Raw genomic sequence first — 16,874 nt, forward strand, 5'->3', positions numbered from 1 at the left:
AGCGCACATACAGAGATCTGGCAATAACCAAAAACAATAGGACGAGCTCTGAGACGTGGAATCTCTGTAGACTGCAGTACCTGATCTATCCTCACACAACTATAAGCAGCAGTGGATTGCGCCTATAACTACCTATGCAACTCGACACTGCCTGAGGAGCTGACTAGCCTGAAGATAGAAATACAAGCCTGACTTACCTCAGAGAAATACCCCAAAGGAATAGGCAGCCCCCCACATATAATGACTGTTAGCAAGATGAAAAGACAAACGTAGGAATGAAATAGATTCAGCAAAGTGAGGCCCGATATTCTAGACAGAGCGAGGATAGCAAAGAGAACTATGCAGTCTACAAAAAACCCTAAAACGAAAACCACGCAAAGGGGCAAAAAGACCCACCGTGCCGAACTAACAGCACGGCGGTGCACTCCTTTGCTTCTCAGAGCTTCCAGCAAAAGTTAATAGCAAGCTGGACAGAAAAAACAGAAAACAAACTAGAAGCACTTATCTAGCAGAGCAGCAGGCCCAAGGAAAGATGCAGTAGCTCAGATCCAACACTGGAACATTGACAAGGAGCAAGGAAGACAGACTCAGGTGGAGCTAAATAGCAAGGCAGCCAACGAGCTCACCAAAACACCTGAGGGAGGAAGCCCAGAGACTGCAATACCACTTGTGACCACAGAAGTGAATTCAGCCACAGAATTCACAACAGTACCCCCCCCTTGAGGAGGGGTCACCGAACCCTCACCAGAACCCCCAGGCCGACCAGGATGAGCCACATGAAAGGCACGAACAAGATCTGGGGCATGGACATCAGAGGCAAAAACCCAGGAATTATCTTCCTGAGCATAACCCTTCCATTTGACCAGATACTGGAGTTTCCGTCTAGAGACACGAGAATCCAAAATCTTCTCCACAATATACTCCAATTCCCCCTCCACCAAAACAGGGGCAGGAGGCTCCACAGATGGAACCATAGGTGCCACGTATCTCCTCAACAACGACCTATGGAATACATTATGTATGGAAAAGGAGTCTGGGAGGATCAGACGAAAAGACACCGGATTGAGAATCTCAGAAATCCTATACGGACCAATAAAACGAGGTTTAAATTTAGGAGAGGAAACCTTCATAGGAATATGACGAGAAGATAACCAAACCAGATCCCCAACACGAAGTCGGGGTCCCACACGGCGTCTGCGATTAGCGAAAAGCTGAGCCTTCTCCTGGGACAAGGTCAAATTGTCCACTACCTGAGTCCAGATCTGCTGCAACCTGTCCACCACAGAATCCACACCAGGACAGTCCGAAGACTCAACCTGTCCTGAAGAGAAACGAGGATGGAACCCAGAATTGCAGAAAAATGGAGAGACCAAGGTAGCCGAGCTGGCCCGATTATTAAGGGCGAACTCAGCCAACGGCAAAAATGACACCCAATCATCCTGGTCAGCGGAAACAAAACATCTCAGATATGTTTCCAAGGTCTGATTGGTTCGTTCGGTCTGGCCATTAGTCTGAGGATGGAAGGCCGAAGAGAAAGATAGGTCAATGCCCATCCTACCACAAAAGGCTCGCCAGAACCTCGAGACAAACTGGTAACCTCTGTCAGAAACAATATTCTCAGGAATGCCATGTAAACGAACCACATGCTGGAAGAACAAAGGCACCAAATCAGAGGAGGAAGGCAATTTAACCAAGGGCACCAGATGGACCATTTTAGAAAAGCGATCACAGACCACCCAAATGACCGACATTTTTTGAGAAACGGGAAGGTCAGAAATGAAATCCATCGAAATATGTGTCCAAGGCCTCTTCGGGACCGGCAAGGGCAAAAGCAACCCACTGGCACGTGAACAGCAGGGCTTAGCCCTAGCACAAATTCCACAGGACTGCACAAAAGCACGCACATCCCGCGACAGAGATGGCCACCAGAAGGATCTAGCAACCAACTCCCTGGTACCAAAGATTCCTGGATGACCGGCCAGCACCGAACAATGAAGTTCAGAGATAACTTTACTAGTCCACCTATCAGGGACGAACAGTTTCTCGGCCGGACAACGATCAGGTTTATTAGCCTGAAATTTCTGCAACACTCTCCGCAAATCAGGGGAGATGGCAGACACAATGACTCCTTCCTTGAGGATACTCGCCGGCTCAGATAACCCCGGAGAGTCGGGCACAAAACTCCTAGACAGAGCATCCGCCTTCACATTTTTAGAGCCCGGAAGGTATGAAATCACAAAATCAAAACGAGCAAAAAATAACGACCAACGGGCCTGTCTAGGATTCAAGCGCTTGGCAGACTCAAGATAAGTAAGGTTCTCATGATCAGTCAAAACCACCACGCGATGCTTAGCACCCTCAAGCCAATGACGCCACTCCTCGAATGCCCACTTCATGGCCAGCAACTCTCGGTTGCCCACATCATAATTACGCTCAGCAGCAGAAAATTTCCTGGAAAAGAAAGCACATGGTTTGAACACTGAGCAACCAGAACCTCTCTGTGACAAAACCGCCCCTGCACCAATCTCAGAAGCATCAACCTCGACCTGGAACGGAAGAGAAACATCAGGTTGACACAACACAGGGGCACAGCAAAAACGACGCTTCAACTCCTGAAAAGCTTCCACGGCAGCAGAAGACCAATTAACCAAATCAGCACCCTTCTTGGTCAAATCGGTCAATGGTCTGGCAATGCTAGAAAAATTACAGATGAAGCGACGATAAAAATTAGCAAAGCCCAGGAATTTCTGCAGACTTTTTAGAGATGTCGGCTGAGTCCAATCCTGGATGGCCTGAACCTTAACCGGATCCATCTCGATAGTAGAAGGGGAAAAGATGAACCCCAAAAATGAAACTTTCTGCACACCGAAGAGACACTTTGATCCCTTCACGAACAAGGAATTAGCACGCAGGACCTGGAAAACCATTCTGACTTGCTTCACATGAGACTCCCAATCATCTGAGAAGATCAAAATGTCATCCAAGTAAACAATCAAGAATTTATCCAGATACTCACGGAAAATGTCATGCATAAAAGACTGAAAAACAGATGGAGCATTGGCAAGTCCGAACGGCATCACCAGATACTCAAAATGACCCTCGGGCGTATTAAATGCCGTTTTCCATTCATCTCCCTGCCTGATTCTCACCAGATTATACGCACCACGAAGATCAATCTTAGTAAACCAACTAGCCCCCTTAATCCGAGCAAACAAGTCAGAAATCAATGGCAAGAGATACTGAAACTTAACAGTGATCTTATTAAGAAGGCGGTAATCAATACACGGTCTTAGCGAACCATCCTTCTTGGCTACAAAAAAGAACCCTGCTCCCAATGGTGACGACGATGGGCGAATATGTCCCTTCTCCAGGGACTCCTTCACATAACTGCGCATAGCGGTGTGTTCAGGTACGGACAAATTAAATAAACGACCCTTAGGGAATTTACTACCAGGAATCAAATCGATAGCACAATCACAATTCCTATGCGGAGGTAGGGCATCAGACTTGGACTCTTCAAATACATCCTGAAAGTCCGACAAGAACTCTGGGATGTCAGAAGGAATGGATGACGAAATAGACAAAAATGGAACATCACCATGTACTCCCTGACAACCCCAGCTGGTTACCGACATAGAGTTCCAATCCAATACTGGATTATGGGTTTGTAGCCATGGCAACCCCAACACGACCACATCATGCAAATTATGCAGTACCAGAAAGCGAATAACTTCCTGATGTGCAGGAGCAATGCACATGGTCAGCTGGGCCCAGTACTGAGGCTTATTCTTGGCCAAAGGTGTAGCATCAATTCCTCTCAACGGAATAGGACACCGCAAAGGCTCCAAGAAAAATCCACAACGTTTAGCATAATCCAAATCCATCAGATTCAGGGCAGCGCCTGAATCCACAAACGCCATGACAGAATACGATGACAAAGAGCACATTAAGGTAATGGACAAAAGGAATTTGGACTGTACAGTACCAATAACGGCAGAGCTATCGAACCGCCTAGTGCGTTTAGGACAATTAGAAATAGCATGAGTAGAATCACCACAATAGAAACACAGTCTGTTCAGACGTCTGTGTTCTTGCCGTTCTACTTTAGTCATAGTCCTGTCGCACTGCATAGGCTCAGGTTTACTCTCAGACAATACCGCCAGATGGTGCACAGATTTACGCTCGCGCAAGCGACGACCGATCTGAATGGCCAAGGACATAGACTCATTCAAACCAGCAGGCATAGGAAATCCCACCATTACATCCTTAAGAGCTTCAGAGAGACCCTTTCTGAACAAAGCCGCTAGTGCAGATTCATTCCACAGAGTGAGTACTGACCACTTCCTAAATTTCTGACAATATACTTCTACATCATCCTGACCCTGGCATAAAGCCAGCAGATTTTTCTCAGCCTGATCCACTGAATTAGGCTCATCGTAAAGCAATCCCAGCGCCTGGAAAAATGCATCAACATTACTCAATGCAGAATCTCCTGGTGCAAGAGAAAACGCCCAGTCCTGTGGGTCGCCGCGCAAAAAAGAAATAATAATCAAAACCTGTTGAATAGGATTACCAGAAGAATGAGGTTTCAAGGCCAAAAATAGCTTACAATTATTTCTGAAGCTCAGGAACTTAGTTCTGTCACCAAAAAACAAATCAGGAATCGGAATTCTTGGTTCTAGCATCGATTTCTGATCAATAGTATCTTGAATCTTTTGTACATTTACAACGAGATTATCCATTGAGGAGCACAGAGCCTGAATATCCATGTCCACAGCTGTGTCCTGAAGCACTCTAATGTCTAGGGGAAAAAAAAGACTGAAGACAGAGCTAAGAAAAAAAAATGATGTCAGGATTTCTTTTTTCCCTCTATTGGGAATCATTGGTGTGGCTCCTTGTACTGTTATGGCTGGCAATCAGGCAACACAGCGTGCAGTAATCAGCGCACATACAGAGATCTGGCAATAACCAAAAACAATAGGACGAGCTCTGAGACGTGGAATCTCTGTAGACTGCAGTACCTGATCTATCCTCACACAACTATAAGCAGCAGTGGATTGCGCCTATAACTACCTATGCAACTCGACACTGCCTGAGGAGCTGACTAGCCTGAAGATAGAAATACAAGCCTGACTTACCTCAGAGAAATACCCCAAAGGAATAGGCAGCCCCCCACATATAATGACTGTTAGCAAGATGAAAAGACAAACGTAGGAATGAAATAGATTCAGCAAAGTGAGGCCCGATATTCTAGACAGAGCGAGGATAGCAAAGAGAACTATGCAGTCTACAAAAAACCCTAAAACGAAAACCACGCAAAGGGGCAAAAAGACCCACCGTGCCGAACTAACAGCACGGCGGTGCACTCCTTTGCTTCTCAGAGCTTCCAGCAAAAGTTAATAGCAAGCTGGACAGAAAAAACAGAAAACAAACTAGAAGCACTTATCTAGCAGAGCAGCAGGCCCAAGGAAAGATGCAGTAGCTCAGATCCAACACTGGAACATTGACAAGGAGCAAGGAAGACAGACTCAGGTGGAGCTAAATAGCAAGGCAGCCAACGAGCTCACCAAAACACCTGAGGGAGGAAGCCCAGAGACTGCAATACCACTTGTGACCACAGAAGTGAATTCAGCCACAGAATTCACAACACACGGCAGCCTGATGATTTTACCACTGATCAGAGGCAGTTTTTCTCGCGCTGTCATGCACATGTCGAACATCCAGGCATCCACCCATCTCTACTGCAGAGCTGATTCAGAAAAACCGTATAACATACTCACTGTATTCACTAGTTTTACTCGGTCTTCATTCTTGCCCACATGGCACACCGCCCCTTCTACCGCCAATCCCTCTTTTTTGAGTTCTTTAACAGCCCTGTCCACATTTTCTTGTTTTCGGCTACTGACAAGAACTCGTGCACCATCCTGAGCAAGTCGTCGTGCAATAGCTAAGCCGATCCTGCATATGCCAATATTAAACTCGTTAATATACATCAATAAACAGTGTAAAGTTCTATCACACCATGCTGGAAAAAGGAATGGCGTACCAAGAATGGATGCTTATGTTTCTTTAATTATGCTGAACTCTCATTTCTTATGATATGCCCTATTCTAGCAGACTTTAAAGGGGTGGTCCAACATACAAAATTATTTGTCCTTCTAAATCCCTATCTATTTAATGCCATAATCTAAACAATTTTCTAACATACTTTAATGAAAAATTCCCTATCCTTCCCTCACTACACTAACCGCTTTTCTTTTTTTCCCTACTTCCATTTTGATGACACTTCGTTTGAGAATTCCAGTGCATACTGGGATACTCACAGCATTATTAGTGGGAAGAAGATGTGGTCACTGCCACAGCCCCTGCCCCATCTCTGACACGAAGCATCATCAGTGATACTGATGACAGGGGCTGGGCTCTTCTCTGCGAAGTGCACAATGACAGCACGCTCTGTAGCAGGCTCAGATCAGCGGTAACGAGCTGGCAGGAGAGCTCCAGAGATGCAGTAACGAGATGGGAGAAAGTTCCACAAAGTCAACCATCACTGCAGCCCTCCACCCGTCAGGTCTTCATCTCAGAGTGGCCCAACGGAAGCCTCTACTCAGTGCAAGACATATGAAAGCCTGCATAGAGTTTGCTAAAAAACAAAACACATGAAGGACTCCCAGACTATGAGAAATAAGATTCTCCGGTCTGATGAGACGAAGATAGGCCTGTTGGTGATAATTCTAAGCGGTATGTGTGGAGAAAACCAGGCACTGCTCATCACCTGCCCAATACAATCCCAACAATGAAACATGGTGGTGGCAGCATCATGCTATGGGGTTGTTTTTCAGCTGCAGGGACAGGACGACTGGTTGTCATTGAAGGAAACATGAATGCGGCCAAGTACAGAGATATCCTGGATGAAAAACTCTTCCAGAGTGCTCTGGACCTCAGACTTGGCCGAAGGTTCACCTTCCAACAAGACAATGACCCTAAGCACACAGCGAAAATAACAAAGGAGTGGCTTCAGAACAACTCTGTGACCATTCTTGACTGGCCCAGCCAGAGCCCTGACCTAAACCCAACTGAGCATCTCTGGAGAGACCTGAAAATGGCTGTCCACCAACGTTCACCATCCAACTTGATGGAACTGGAGAGGATCTGCAAGGAACAATGGCAGAGGATCCCCAAATCCAGGTGTGAAAAACTTGTTGCATCATTCCCAAGACAACTCATGGCGGTACTAGCTCAAAAGGTGCTTCTACTCAATACTGAGCAAAGGGTCTGAATACTTAGGACCATGTGATATTTCAGTTTTTCTTTTCTAATAAATTTGCAAAAATTTCTACATTTCTGTTTTTTTCAGTCAAGATGGGGTGCAGACTGTACAATAAGGAGAACAAAAAATGAACTTTTTTGAATTTACCAAATGGCTACAATGAAACAAAGAGTGGAACATTTAAAGGGGTCTGAATACTTTCCGCAACCACTGTATACGCTTAACTTTTCTTACTGAACGCATACTAATACGTACATTTACATAATAATAATCATTAAAAATGGCACAGATTTTTGTTAATGAAGCTACATAACTGTGGACACAAAATAATTTTTGGGATTTTGTATTTTGCTTTATAGGACGCAGAATTTTACTAGATAGTTGTTGAAGAATTTTCAGCTTAGGTTAAAAAAAAAAACAAACGGTTAAACCATTTGAGCCAGTAATGAGAACCAAGCAGTGGGAAATTTTCTTCCACCCCTCTTGGTAGGTTGTACAAAGTGGTTTACTTATATGCCACGAGTGATGGAAATATCCTCCGCTGCTGGAGAAATGACGGCCTATTGTCAACGCGTTTCAGACTCACTCCAACACCTCCTACAAGGCACCCAAAATTGGTTGTCCTTATATTTGTGGTTGTCCGGAGGAAGGACAAAAGCTTCAGTCTGAAAGAACGTGCGGAAGACACTTTTAAGACCCCTGAACGAATTTCTTTTGGGGCCCTGTGTGGATCTAAAATGTAACTGACAAATGTATATCTGGGCAATCACAACTGACAGCTTCTGCTTAAATAACACCATGCAACAAATTTTTATTTATTTTTTGTTCCTGGGTCCAAAGTGGGTTTTCCTAACCCATTATGCTTAAAACAAATAGAAAATAGTTGTTGTTCCCCAAAAACTTTGCTTCTGTGATCAGGACAATGAAGACTACTCAGTACTGAATACGAATGGAGAATTTTCCTGAAAACGGACACATTTCAACATTTCATTGTCCTGATCACAGAAGCAAAGTTTTTGTGGAACAACAACTATTTTCTATTTGTTGACACAATAAATACGAAATTTTTCTGCCCTGTGGTCATAAAAATCAAAGTTTGTGCTAAATGTAGTCGTTTTTCCATAGTCATTAAACATAAGCAGATGAAATATTACACTTGGAAGCCAGGAACAAAAATTGTGTTACATTGGGTAATAAATATGTGCAAAAAGATGAATTACCCCTCTGAAGACGCAGTCACCAAAGCCACTTTGCCTTCAAGTTTCCTGGGAGTTTGTATTCCTCTAACACTCTGCATTTTGGGAGGTCCTCTACCACCGGGTGACAGGGAGAGCAAGCGCTGGAGGGACAAGCGAAACATGGAAGACCGGATTGGACTGTGCACCTGGAGGACAGAAGGGAGGAGAGGAAACGTTCAAAGGGCACAACAGTATCTAGATGGACACAGCAGATATATTTTTAACCCTTCAAGTGTGATCTAGTTGCATGGAGAAAAAGTTTAAGAAATTATAGAGACCTCTCTTACTAAGAATTATCTTTCCACTTAAACTGCATTAGCACAGGTTTAATTTTTTCCCTCCGTTTCCTAAAAAAAATGAAGGCTGCAGCCCCCAGTGCACTTACACCATGATTTGCATATGACATCTATACTAGTTTTTTGACAACTGTCAAATCAGATATCTTCAAAAATGTATCTATTTTTTTCGTTGGTTTTTTTTTTTGGGGGGGGGGGGGTGGACAGTGGACTACACAGCCACATGCAAAACTATTCTAACAGGTTCCCTTTAACAACATTTAGAGATATACAGTATTTTACAGCAAACACATGGAACATTGGAAAGAATAGTCTAAAGATGTGCATAGACTTCTACAAAAGGTGTTTTCTAGGCTTGATCAGTACAGTGGTCACTATACAGGGAGCGAGAGGAGGCGAATTATAGCTGTGTTATATGTAGATATTACCTGTCATTGTAAACCTGCCTGTATTTAACCCCTTTATACCCGAAGGTGGTTTGCACGTTAATGACCACAGCAATTTTTACAATTCTGAGCACTGTCAATTTATGTGGCAATAACTCTGGAACGCTTCAATGGATTCCACTGATTCGCTGTTTTCTCATGACATATTGTACTTCATGACCGTGGTAAAATTTGTTCGATATGACTTACCGTAAATCTCCGAGTGACGTGATTCAGATGAAACCCACCAGGGATCCATTCACTATAATGAAGCAGGAGAGTTACTCTGGACTCCGTCTGGCCTCTGTTCTGCGGTGCCCTTCTTTTCAGAAGTGCACAAAACTGTGGCCGACTGCACTTTTATGCCATCCTTAAAAGACGCACACCACCACCCCTGGATCATAGGTCAGACAGTGTCCACAGTGTCTACATCTACCTCATTATAGGAAATCTTCTGTAGGGGTTTCCGTCTGAATCACATATTTCAGACATTTACATGGAAAAAATGGTGTAAGTACTCAGCGCACTATAAATGTGCACCGAGCCTTACTGTGATCTTTGGGAGGCAGATTGAACAAATCAACAGCAGATGAATTGATTTTATTTTTTTCGTGCGGTATAAGGCAACTTTATTCTTCAGGTCAATGCAATTACAGCAATACCAGATTTGTGTCAGGTTTTTATGTTTGGCTGCTGTCACACACTAAAAGAGGTTTGCTTTTTTTTTTTTTTTGCAAAAACTAGTTTTTGCATTGCCATATTTTGGGAGTTATAATTTTTCCATATTTTTTAAGGAACAAGTAGACTTTTTTTTTCTATTTTTGCGGAATGAGTTGACGTTTTTATTAGTATAATTTTTGGGAACATTACTTTTTTTTAATCGCATTCTATTCTGATTTTTGGGTGGCAGAATGAACAAAAACCAGTAATTCAGGAGGTTTTTTTCTTTAAATGACGTTCCGCGTGTGGTAAAATTGATAAGGCGGCGTTATTCTTCAAGTCGGTATGATTACAGCAATACCACATTTATACTTTTTTTGTGTTTTGGCACTTTTACACAATAAAATCTATTTTTTATAAAAATGTATAATTTTTGCACAGCTTTAGGCCGGGGTCACACTAGAGAGAAATACGGGTGTATGAGAGGCGCAAAAACCAACGCATTACACTCGGACCAATGTTTCTCTATGGGGCAGCTACCATCAGCCATATATTTCTCGGCCGTATTTAAGGGGCTGAGAAAATCGCAGCATGCTGCGTTTGTCAGCGTGTTACGAGAAAAAATACGCAAATGGAAGTCTATAGAGTCGAGAAAAATACGAATTACACACGGACTTGCGAGAAATATGCATCGGTGTTCTATAGAAAAGCCGTTAATTCAGTGCGGTGTACAGTAAAATCACACTGACAGGTTAGAATAGAATAGCTAAGATAAATGTCTACACATAGAATAGGTATAATACATATGTCTTTGACACACACACATATATATATATTTAATACAGAGCTAGATAGCATAAAAGCCATTAATTCAATTGTCGGCTTTTGCTAACTCCTTACCGAACCCGACAGGATATGAGACATGGTTTACATACAGTAAACCATTTCATATCCGTTATATTTTTACATATTCAATATGTCACGTTATATTTTTACATATCCAATATGTCACGATTCACATCGTGACTGTCACCTCTACGTCACGGATCGGGGTGACTTTAGGCCAACAGACGGCTATCACATGTGCAGGGGGGCTTATCTTAGTTATCCCTCCACTGCTACACTGTGATCAAAACACACACAAGGCTATTGACCTCTTAGTTTACAGCAGGGGCTTATTTTAGTTATCCCACTGCTCTACAATATACCACGAACTGCAGGGATTTATGTATATCCTGCTTTACAGTTCTGCTTGAAAACTTGCAGCTCTCTGGCGCCCCTTACCCTCAGGTCAGATTAGGTACTGCACCTAGAGTAATTAGTCGCCAGAAAGGCTGCCTATGTACTGGCTACTGGGCACGCTGCAGCCAGGCGATATAACTCATGCCTCAATCACACCTATCCTCAAAAAGCCCACTCTTGACCCATCCTCTGTATCTAGCTATCGCCCTATATCACTCCTCATTCTAGGAATTTAGGACCTGAGAATGACGTCGCGGCTTGTGATTGGTCGCGTGGCGGTCACATGAGCGGCACGCGACCAATCAGAAGCCGTGACGTCATGGAAGGCCCTAAACGCGCTCATTTTAAGCAAAGAAGGCTGCCGGTTACCAGCGGTGATGTCCAGGGGCCTCCGGAGAGGTAAGTATATCAATATTTTTTATTTTAATTCTTTATTTTACACATTAATATGGATCCGATACCGATTCCCGATACCACAAAAGTATCGGAATTCGGTATCGGAATTCCGATACCGCAAGTATCGGCCGATACCCGATACTTGCGGTATCGGAATGCTCAACACTACTCAACACTAGTCGTAACTTTAGCCTGGGTGACCCGGAAGTGATCATATGGGCATAGTGTTTATCTGGATGCCGGTAAAATTTTCTCAGCCCGAACTGCGAGCTTAATTTTGGCACCAAACTTACGCTCGCAGTTCGGGCTGAGAAAATTTTACCGGCATCCAGATAAACACTATGCCCATATGATCACTTCCGGGGCACCCAGGCTAAAGTTACGACCCGCGCATGCGAAGTGATGTAAATTATGCTATGCCCACAGTTGGGCAAAGCATAATGCGCAGGCGCCAGAGGCGAATTCACTGCGCAACTGCTAAGAAAGAGCACGATCTGTGCTATTCACAGATCGAGTTTACGACAGACACGCCGAGAAGCAGGGGGGAGGAACCACTATTTGACCACGCCCATCCGACCTGACCAACTTGAGTGACAGGACAAAACGGCCAGTTCACAAAGGTATTTCGGCAGCCTAACGGGGGAATAAAGGCACCAAAAAGGCACTAATGTAAAGCCCAGCGCTGCCCCTATTTCACACTATTTTTATCTAATCTTTAAAAAACGGGGTGACAGGTTCCCTTTAACTGCCAAGAGCAAGTGACAGTACTCTATCCTCCTCCTCCTGGACCTGTCGGCTGCCTTTGACACAGTGGAACATACCCTTTTGCTGTGGACCCTCTCATCCCTTGGCATCACAGACTTGGCCCTATCCTGGATCTCCTCATACCTAACTGACCGAACATTCAGCGTCTCCCATTCACACACCACCTCCTCACCTCGCCCCTATCTGTCAGAGCCCTGCAAGATTCAGTTCTAGGGCCCCTGCTCTTCTCCATTTACACTTTTGGCCTGGGACACCTCATAGAATCTCATGGCTTTCAGTATCATCTCTATGCTGATGACACACAGATCTACATCTCTGGACCAGATATCACCACCGTACTAACCAGAATCCCTCAATGTCTATCCGCTATTTCATCCTTCTTCTCCCCTAGATTTCTAAAACTTAACATGGACAAAACAGAATTCATTGTCTTTCCCCCATCTCACGCGACCCCCCCAAGGAACCTATCCATTACAGTAAACGACTGCCCACTCTCCCCAGTCCCACAAGCTCGCTGTCTCTGGGTAATCCTTGACACTGATCTCTCCTTCAAACCGCATATCCAAGCCCTTTCCACTTCCTGCCGCCTTCAACTCAAAAATATTTCACGGATCCGTACATTCCTAAACCAAGAATCTGGATAAACCTTAGTCCATATCCTAATCATCTCCCGCCTCAACTACTGTAACCTCCTGCTCTGTGGCCTCCCCTCTAACACTCTCGCACCCCTCCAATCTATTCTAAACTCAGCTGCCCGACTAATCCACCTGTCCCCCCCACTATTCCCCGGCCTCTCCCCTCTGTTAATCCCTTCACTGGCTGCCCATTACCCAGAGACTCCAGTACAAAACCATAACCATGACATACAAAGCCATCCACAACCTGTCTCCTCCATACATCTGTGACCTCATCTCCCGGTACTTTCCTGCACGCAACCTCTGATCCTCACAAGATTTCCTTCTCTACTCCTCTCTTATCTCCTCTTCCCACAATCTAATACAAGATTTCTCTCGCGCATCACCCCTACTCTGGAACCCTCTACCACAACATATCAGACTCTCGCCTACCATCGAAACCTTCAAAAAGAACCTGAAGACCTACCTCTTCCGACAAGCCTATAACCTGCAGTAACCACCAATCGACCAAACCGCTGCATGACCAGCTCTATCCTCACCTACTGTATCCTCACCCATCCCTTGTAGATTGTGAGCCCTCGCGGGCAGGGTCCGCTCTCCTCCTGTACCAGTTGTGACTTGTATTTTTCAAGATGATTGTACTTGTTTTTATTATGCATACCCCTCCTCACATGTAAAGCGCCATGGAATAAATGGTGCTATAATAAATAATAATAATATTCCTCACTAATAATGTTAGCAGTTTGTGCGTGCAAAATTTGGGAGCGGTTTTAAAATAAAGGGTTAAATCACGGAAAAAAGTGGCATGGGCTCCCGCACAATTTTCTCTGCCAGAGTGGGAAAGCCAGTGACGGAGGACAGATATTAATAGCCTGGAGAGGGACCATGGTTATTGCCCCCCCCCATCTAAAATCATCTGCCCCTAGCCACCCCAGAAAAGGCGCATCTGTAAGATACGCCTATTCCGCCACTTAGCCTCTCTCTTCCCACTGCCCTGTGGCATTGTCATATGGGGTAATAAGGGGTTAATGTCACCTTGCTATTGTAAGGTCTTTCCCCCCTAACACAGACCTCTGTGCGCCGGGCGCCGCCTCCTCTTCCTTCATTATCGTCCCCGGCGCCTGCACTGTAAGTTCAAAGGGCAGGGCAACTGCGCATGGCCGAAAAAAAATAACAGCGCAGGCGCTGGGGACGCTAATGAAGGAAGAGGATGTGGCGCCCGGAGTGCAGAGGCCATGAGTGACGGCTGGGAAGCGTCTGGATTAGGGGGGAAAGACCTGCCCCCGTGGCGATTTCGAGGTATGAGGGACAAATTTCAAAACCGTTTCATTCAGCAGTGCCAGGGACCCGAACTAAAAGAGCCACCTTGTCAGAATGCAGCATTAGTGCGGCACAAGGTAGCTCTTTTAGTTACAAATGCCTGGGGGGGGGGGGTGACAGGTTCCCTTTAAATTCAAGAATTTTCCTTCTTGGCATTACCATTTCAATGTGGAAGAGTGAGGCTGCATGCACACGTTGCGGAAAGTCTTGCGGATTTTTCCGGACTGATTTTGGTAAATCCGCAGGAAATCCGCACTGCGGATTAGCCGTGAATTTACCGCCTTTTTTTTGTTGTTTTCACCTGTGGTTTTACACCTGAGGATTCCTATTATGGAGCAGGTGTAAACCGCTGCAGAATCTGCACAAAGAATTGACATGCTGCGGAATAAACAACGCTACATTTCTGCTCAGTATTTTCGGCAGCATGTGCACTGCGGATTTTGTTTTCCATAGGTTTACATGATACTGTAAACGCATGGAAAACTGTTGCAAATCTGCAGCTGCGGATCCGCAGCGTGTGCGCATAGCCTGAATACAAGAAACAGATTAATGCTTGGACCCCCATTGTCCTACTATGATGATCTGTATAAACTCAGAGCCATTCAGAGAGGCACCACTAGAGTATACATTCCGACACATGCTGTATACAAGTAGTAACTTATATGAGGTCAGATGGGCAGACCGATACACATGCACAACTCCGTTAAGGCTGAAATCTGATTTAGCCCAATTGGGAACGACGACACTGGCCAAGGGCTTGTTCAGATGAGTGTATAATATGGGTGTTTTCTGTCTGAGCACCCTGATCAATCTTATTCAATAGTGCTGTTCAGACAGGGGTTTTTCACATGGACCAAGTGTAAAAAAAATAAAAAATATGCAGCATTCATATTCTCTTCTGGGTGTCAGATAAAACTCACCCACGCAAAGAAAAAAAAAAAAAACAGATCCCACACAGGACATTCGTTTGGCATCCAATTTTTACCAATATATTGCCATTATTAACTTAGGAAACTATATTTGATCAAGTACATTTTTTATGTAAATGTATGAGAAATGACGCCACACACGGACGGCAATATTGATGAAAAATGTCCGATTTTCAGGATGACACTGACGATTTTTCACACGCTCGTCTGTCCCCGGCCTAAGGCTACTTTCACACATCAGGTTTTTTGTTTCAGGCTAAATCCAGCAAATGTTGGAAAAACTGGATCCAGCGCAGATTGTGAAAAACTGATGCGACGGATCCGTTTTTTTTGACGAATCCGGCTAGCCTATCTAGATTATTGGATAAAAAAAATTGGAGCATGCTCATTTTAAAAAACCGGATCAGGCCGCCGGATGCGCCATTTTCTGCATTCAGGACCTTCCGGCTCCCATAAGCTTCCATTTTAGCAAACAGCCGGAAGCGCCGGATCCAGCGCTTCAGGCTTTTTCGCTGGAGACAAAAAACGTTACAGTAGACGTTTTTTTCCAGACGCGGGAATCGAGTGTACGCCGGATCTGGCATCAAACCGGAAGGAACGCTGGGCCATGCGGCGCAATCTGGCACTAATACAAGTCAATGGGGGAAAAACCGGATACGGTTTTTATTTTTTCCGGTTCCGGTTTTTCTCCCGAGAGCCGGATTTAGCCTGAAACAAAAAACCTGATGTGTGAAAGCAGCCTAACACAGCATAGCAGAGTAGAACTAAACACAAACTCTTATCGTCATAAACAATATAACCAGAAATCGCCCCCTTGGTTCAGGAACGCAATCCCAGTTATGTATTTGACCCCTATACTACAACAGATTGAAAATCCTATCTGCTATTATGGCAGGCGGTGGGCTGTGAACAGCCCCAAGTCATTCTCCTGCCCCTCTGCAACTACTCCGTTACTGTATATGAAGGATATAGGCAGCAAACAAACCTGCAGCTAAACCGTGCCCAGTGCCCACCAGTACTGTCCTCATGGAACTCAGGTCTTCCTGTACTGGGCAGCTCCTCCCTCTGCAGGCCTCTGGCTCCCTCTGCTGGCCAACTCCTCTCACTGTTTGTTCAGCCTCCTTATTGCTAACGGCCTGACATGAAGATCTTGAAGACAACCTGTCACAATAAAGGGAGTCAGCCACTCCAAACACACAGTGCCGGCTCCAGGTTTTCGTGGGCACAGATACGGCAGAGAAATATAGGTGTAGTACACTACCAAAGATTTCACTTCTTACATTACATCATAAAGCCATCAATAATAAAGAGTCCCATTTGCTGTTTGAGTTGGGTCTACAGCAATAAAAATCAGCTGAATGGTTCCACAGGATGTACTTACTCTTTGAAAAGAGTCAGACTAGAGGCCCCTCCATACTCAGCGACGCTGCAGCGATACCGACAACGATCGCTGCAGCGTCGCTGTTTGGTCGTTGGAGAGCTGTCACACAGACAGCTCTCCAGCGACCAACGATGCCGGTAACCAGGGTAAACATTGGGTTACTAAGCGCAGGGCCGCGCTTAATAACCCGATGTTTACCCTGGTTACCATCGTAAAAGTAAAAAAAAAAAACACTACATACTTACCTTCCGCTTTCTGTCCCCGGCGCTGTGCTTTCCTGCACTGACTGTGAGCACAGTGGCCGGAAAGCAGAGCGGTGA

At 44.8% G+C, this 16,874-nt stretch overlaps 1 protein-coding gene across 1 annotated transcript in view; it reads right to left on the reverse strand.

Moving 5' to 3' along the window:
* The window catches only part of LOC138673411 (dehydrogenase/reductase SDR family member 4-like), a 60,471-nt gene extending 44,220 nt beyond the window's left edge, over positions 1-16,251 (reverse strand). Inside the window, exons 1-3 of the mRNA XM_069761799.1 lie at positions 16,159-16,251; positions 8,488-8,651; positions 5,781-5,958 (exon numbers count right to left, since the gene is read on the reverse strand). Of these exons, the coding sequence (XP_069617900.1) occupies positions 5,781-5,958; positions 8,488-8,627 (318 nt within the window). The 5' untranslated portion in view covers positions 8,628-8,651; positions 16,159-16,251. The remainder of the gene's footprint in view (positions 1-5,780; positions 5,959-8,487; positions 8,652-16,158) is intronic.
* Positions 16,252-16,874: the final 623 nt, after the last annotated feature.

This window comes from Ranitomeya imitator, chromosome 1 (genome assembly GCF_032444005.1).
Source record: "Ranitomeya imitator isolate aRanImi1 chromosome 1, aRanImi1.pri, whole genome shotgun sequence".
Lineage (NCBI taxonomy): Eukaryota > Metazoa > Chordata > Amphibia > Anura > Dendrobatidae > Ranitomeya > Ranitomeya imitator.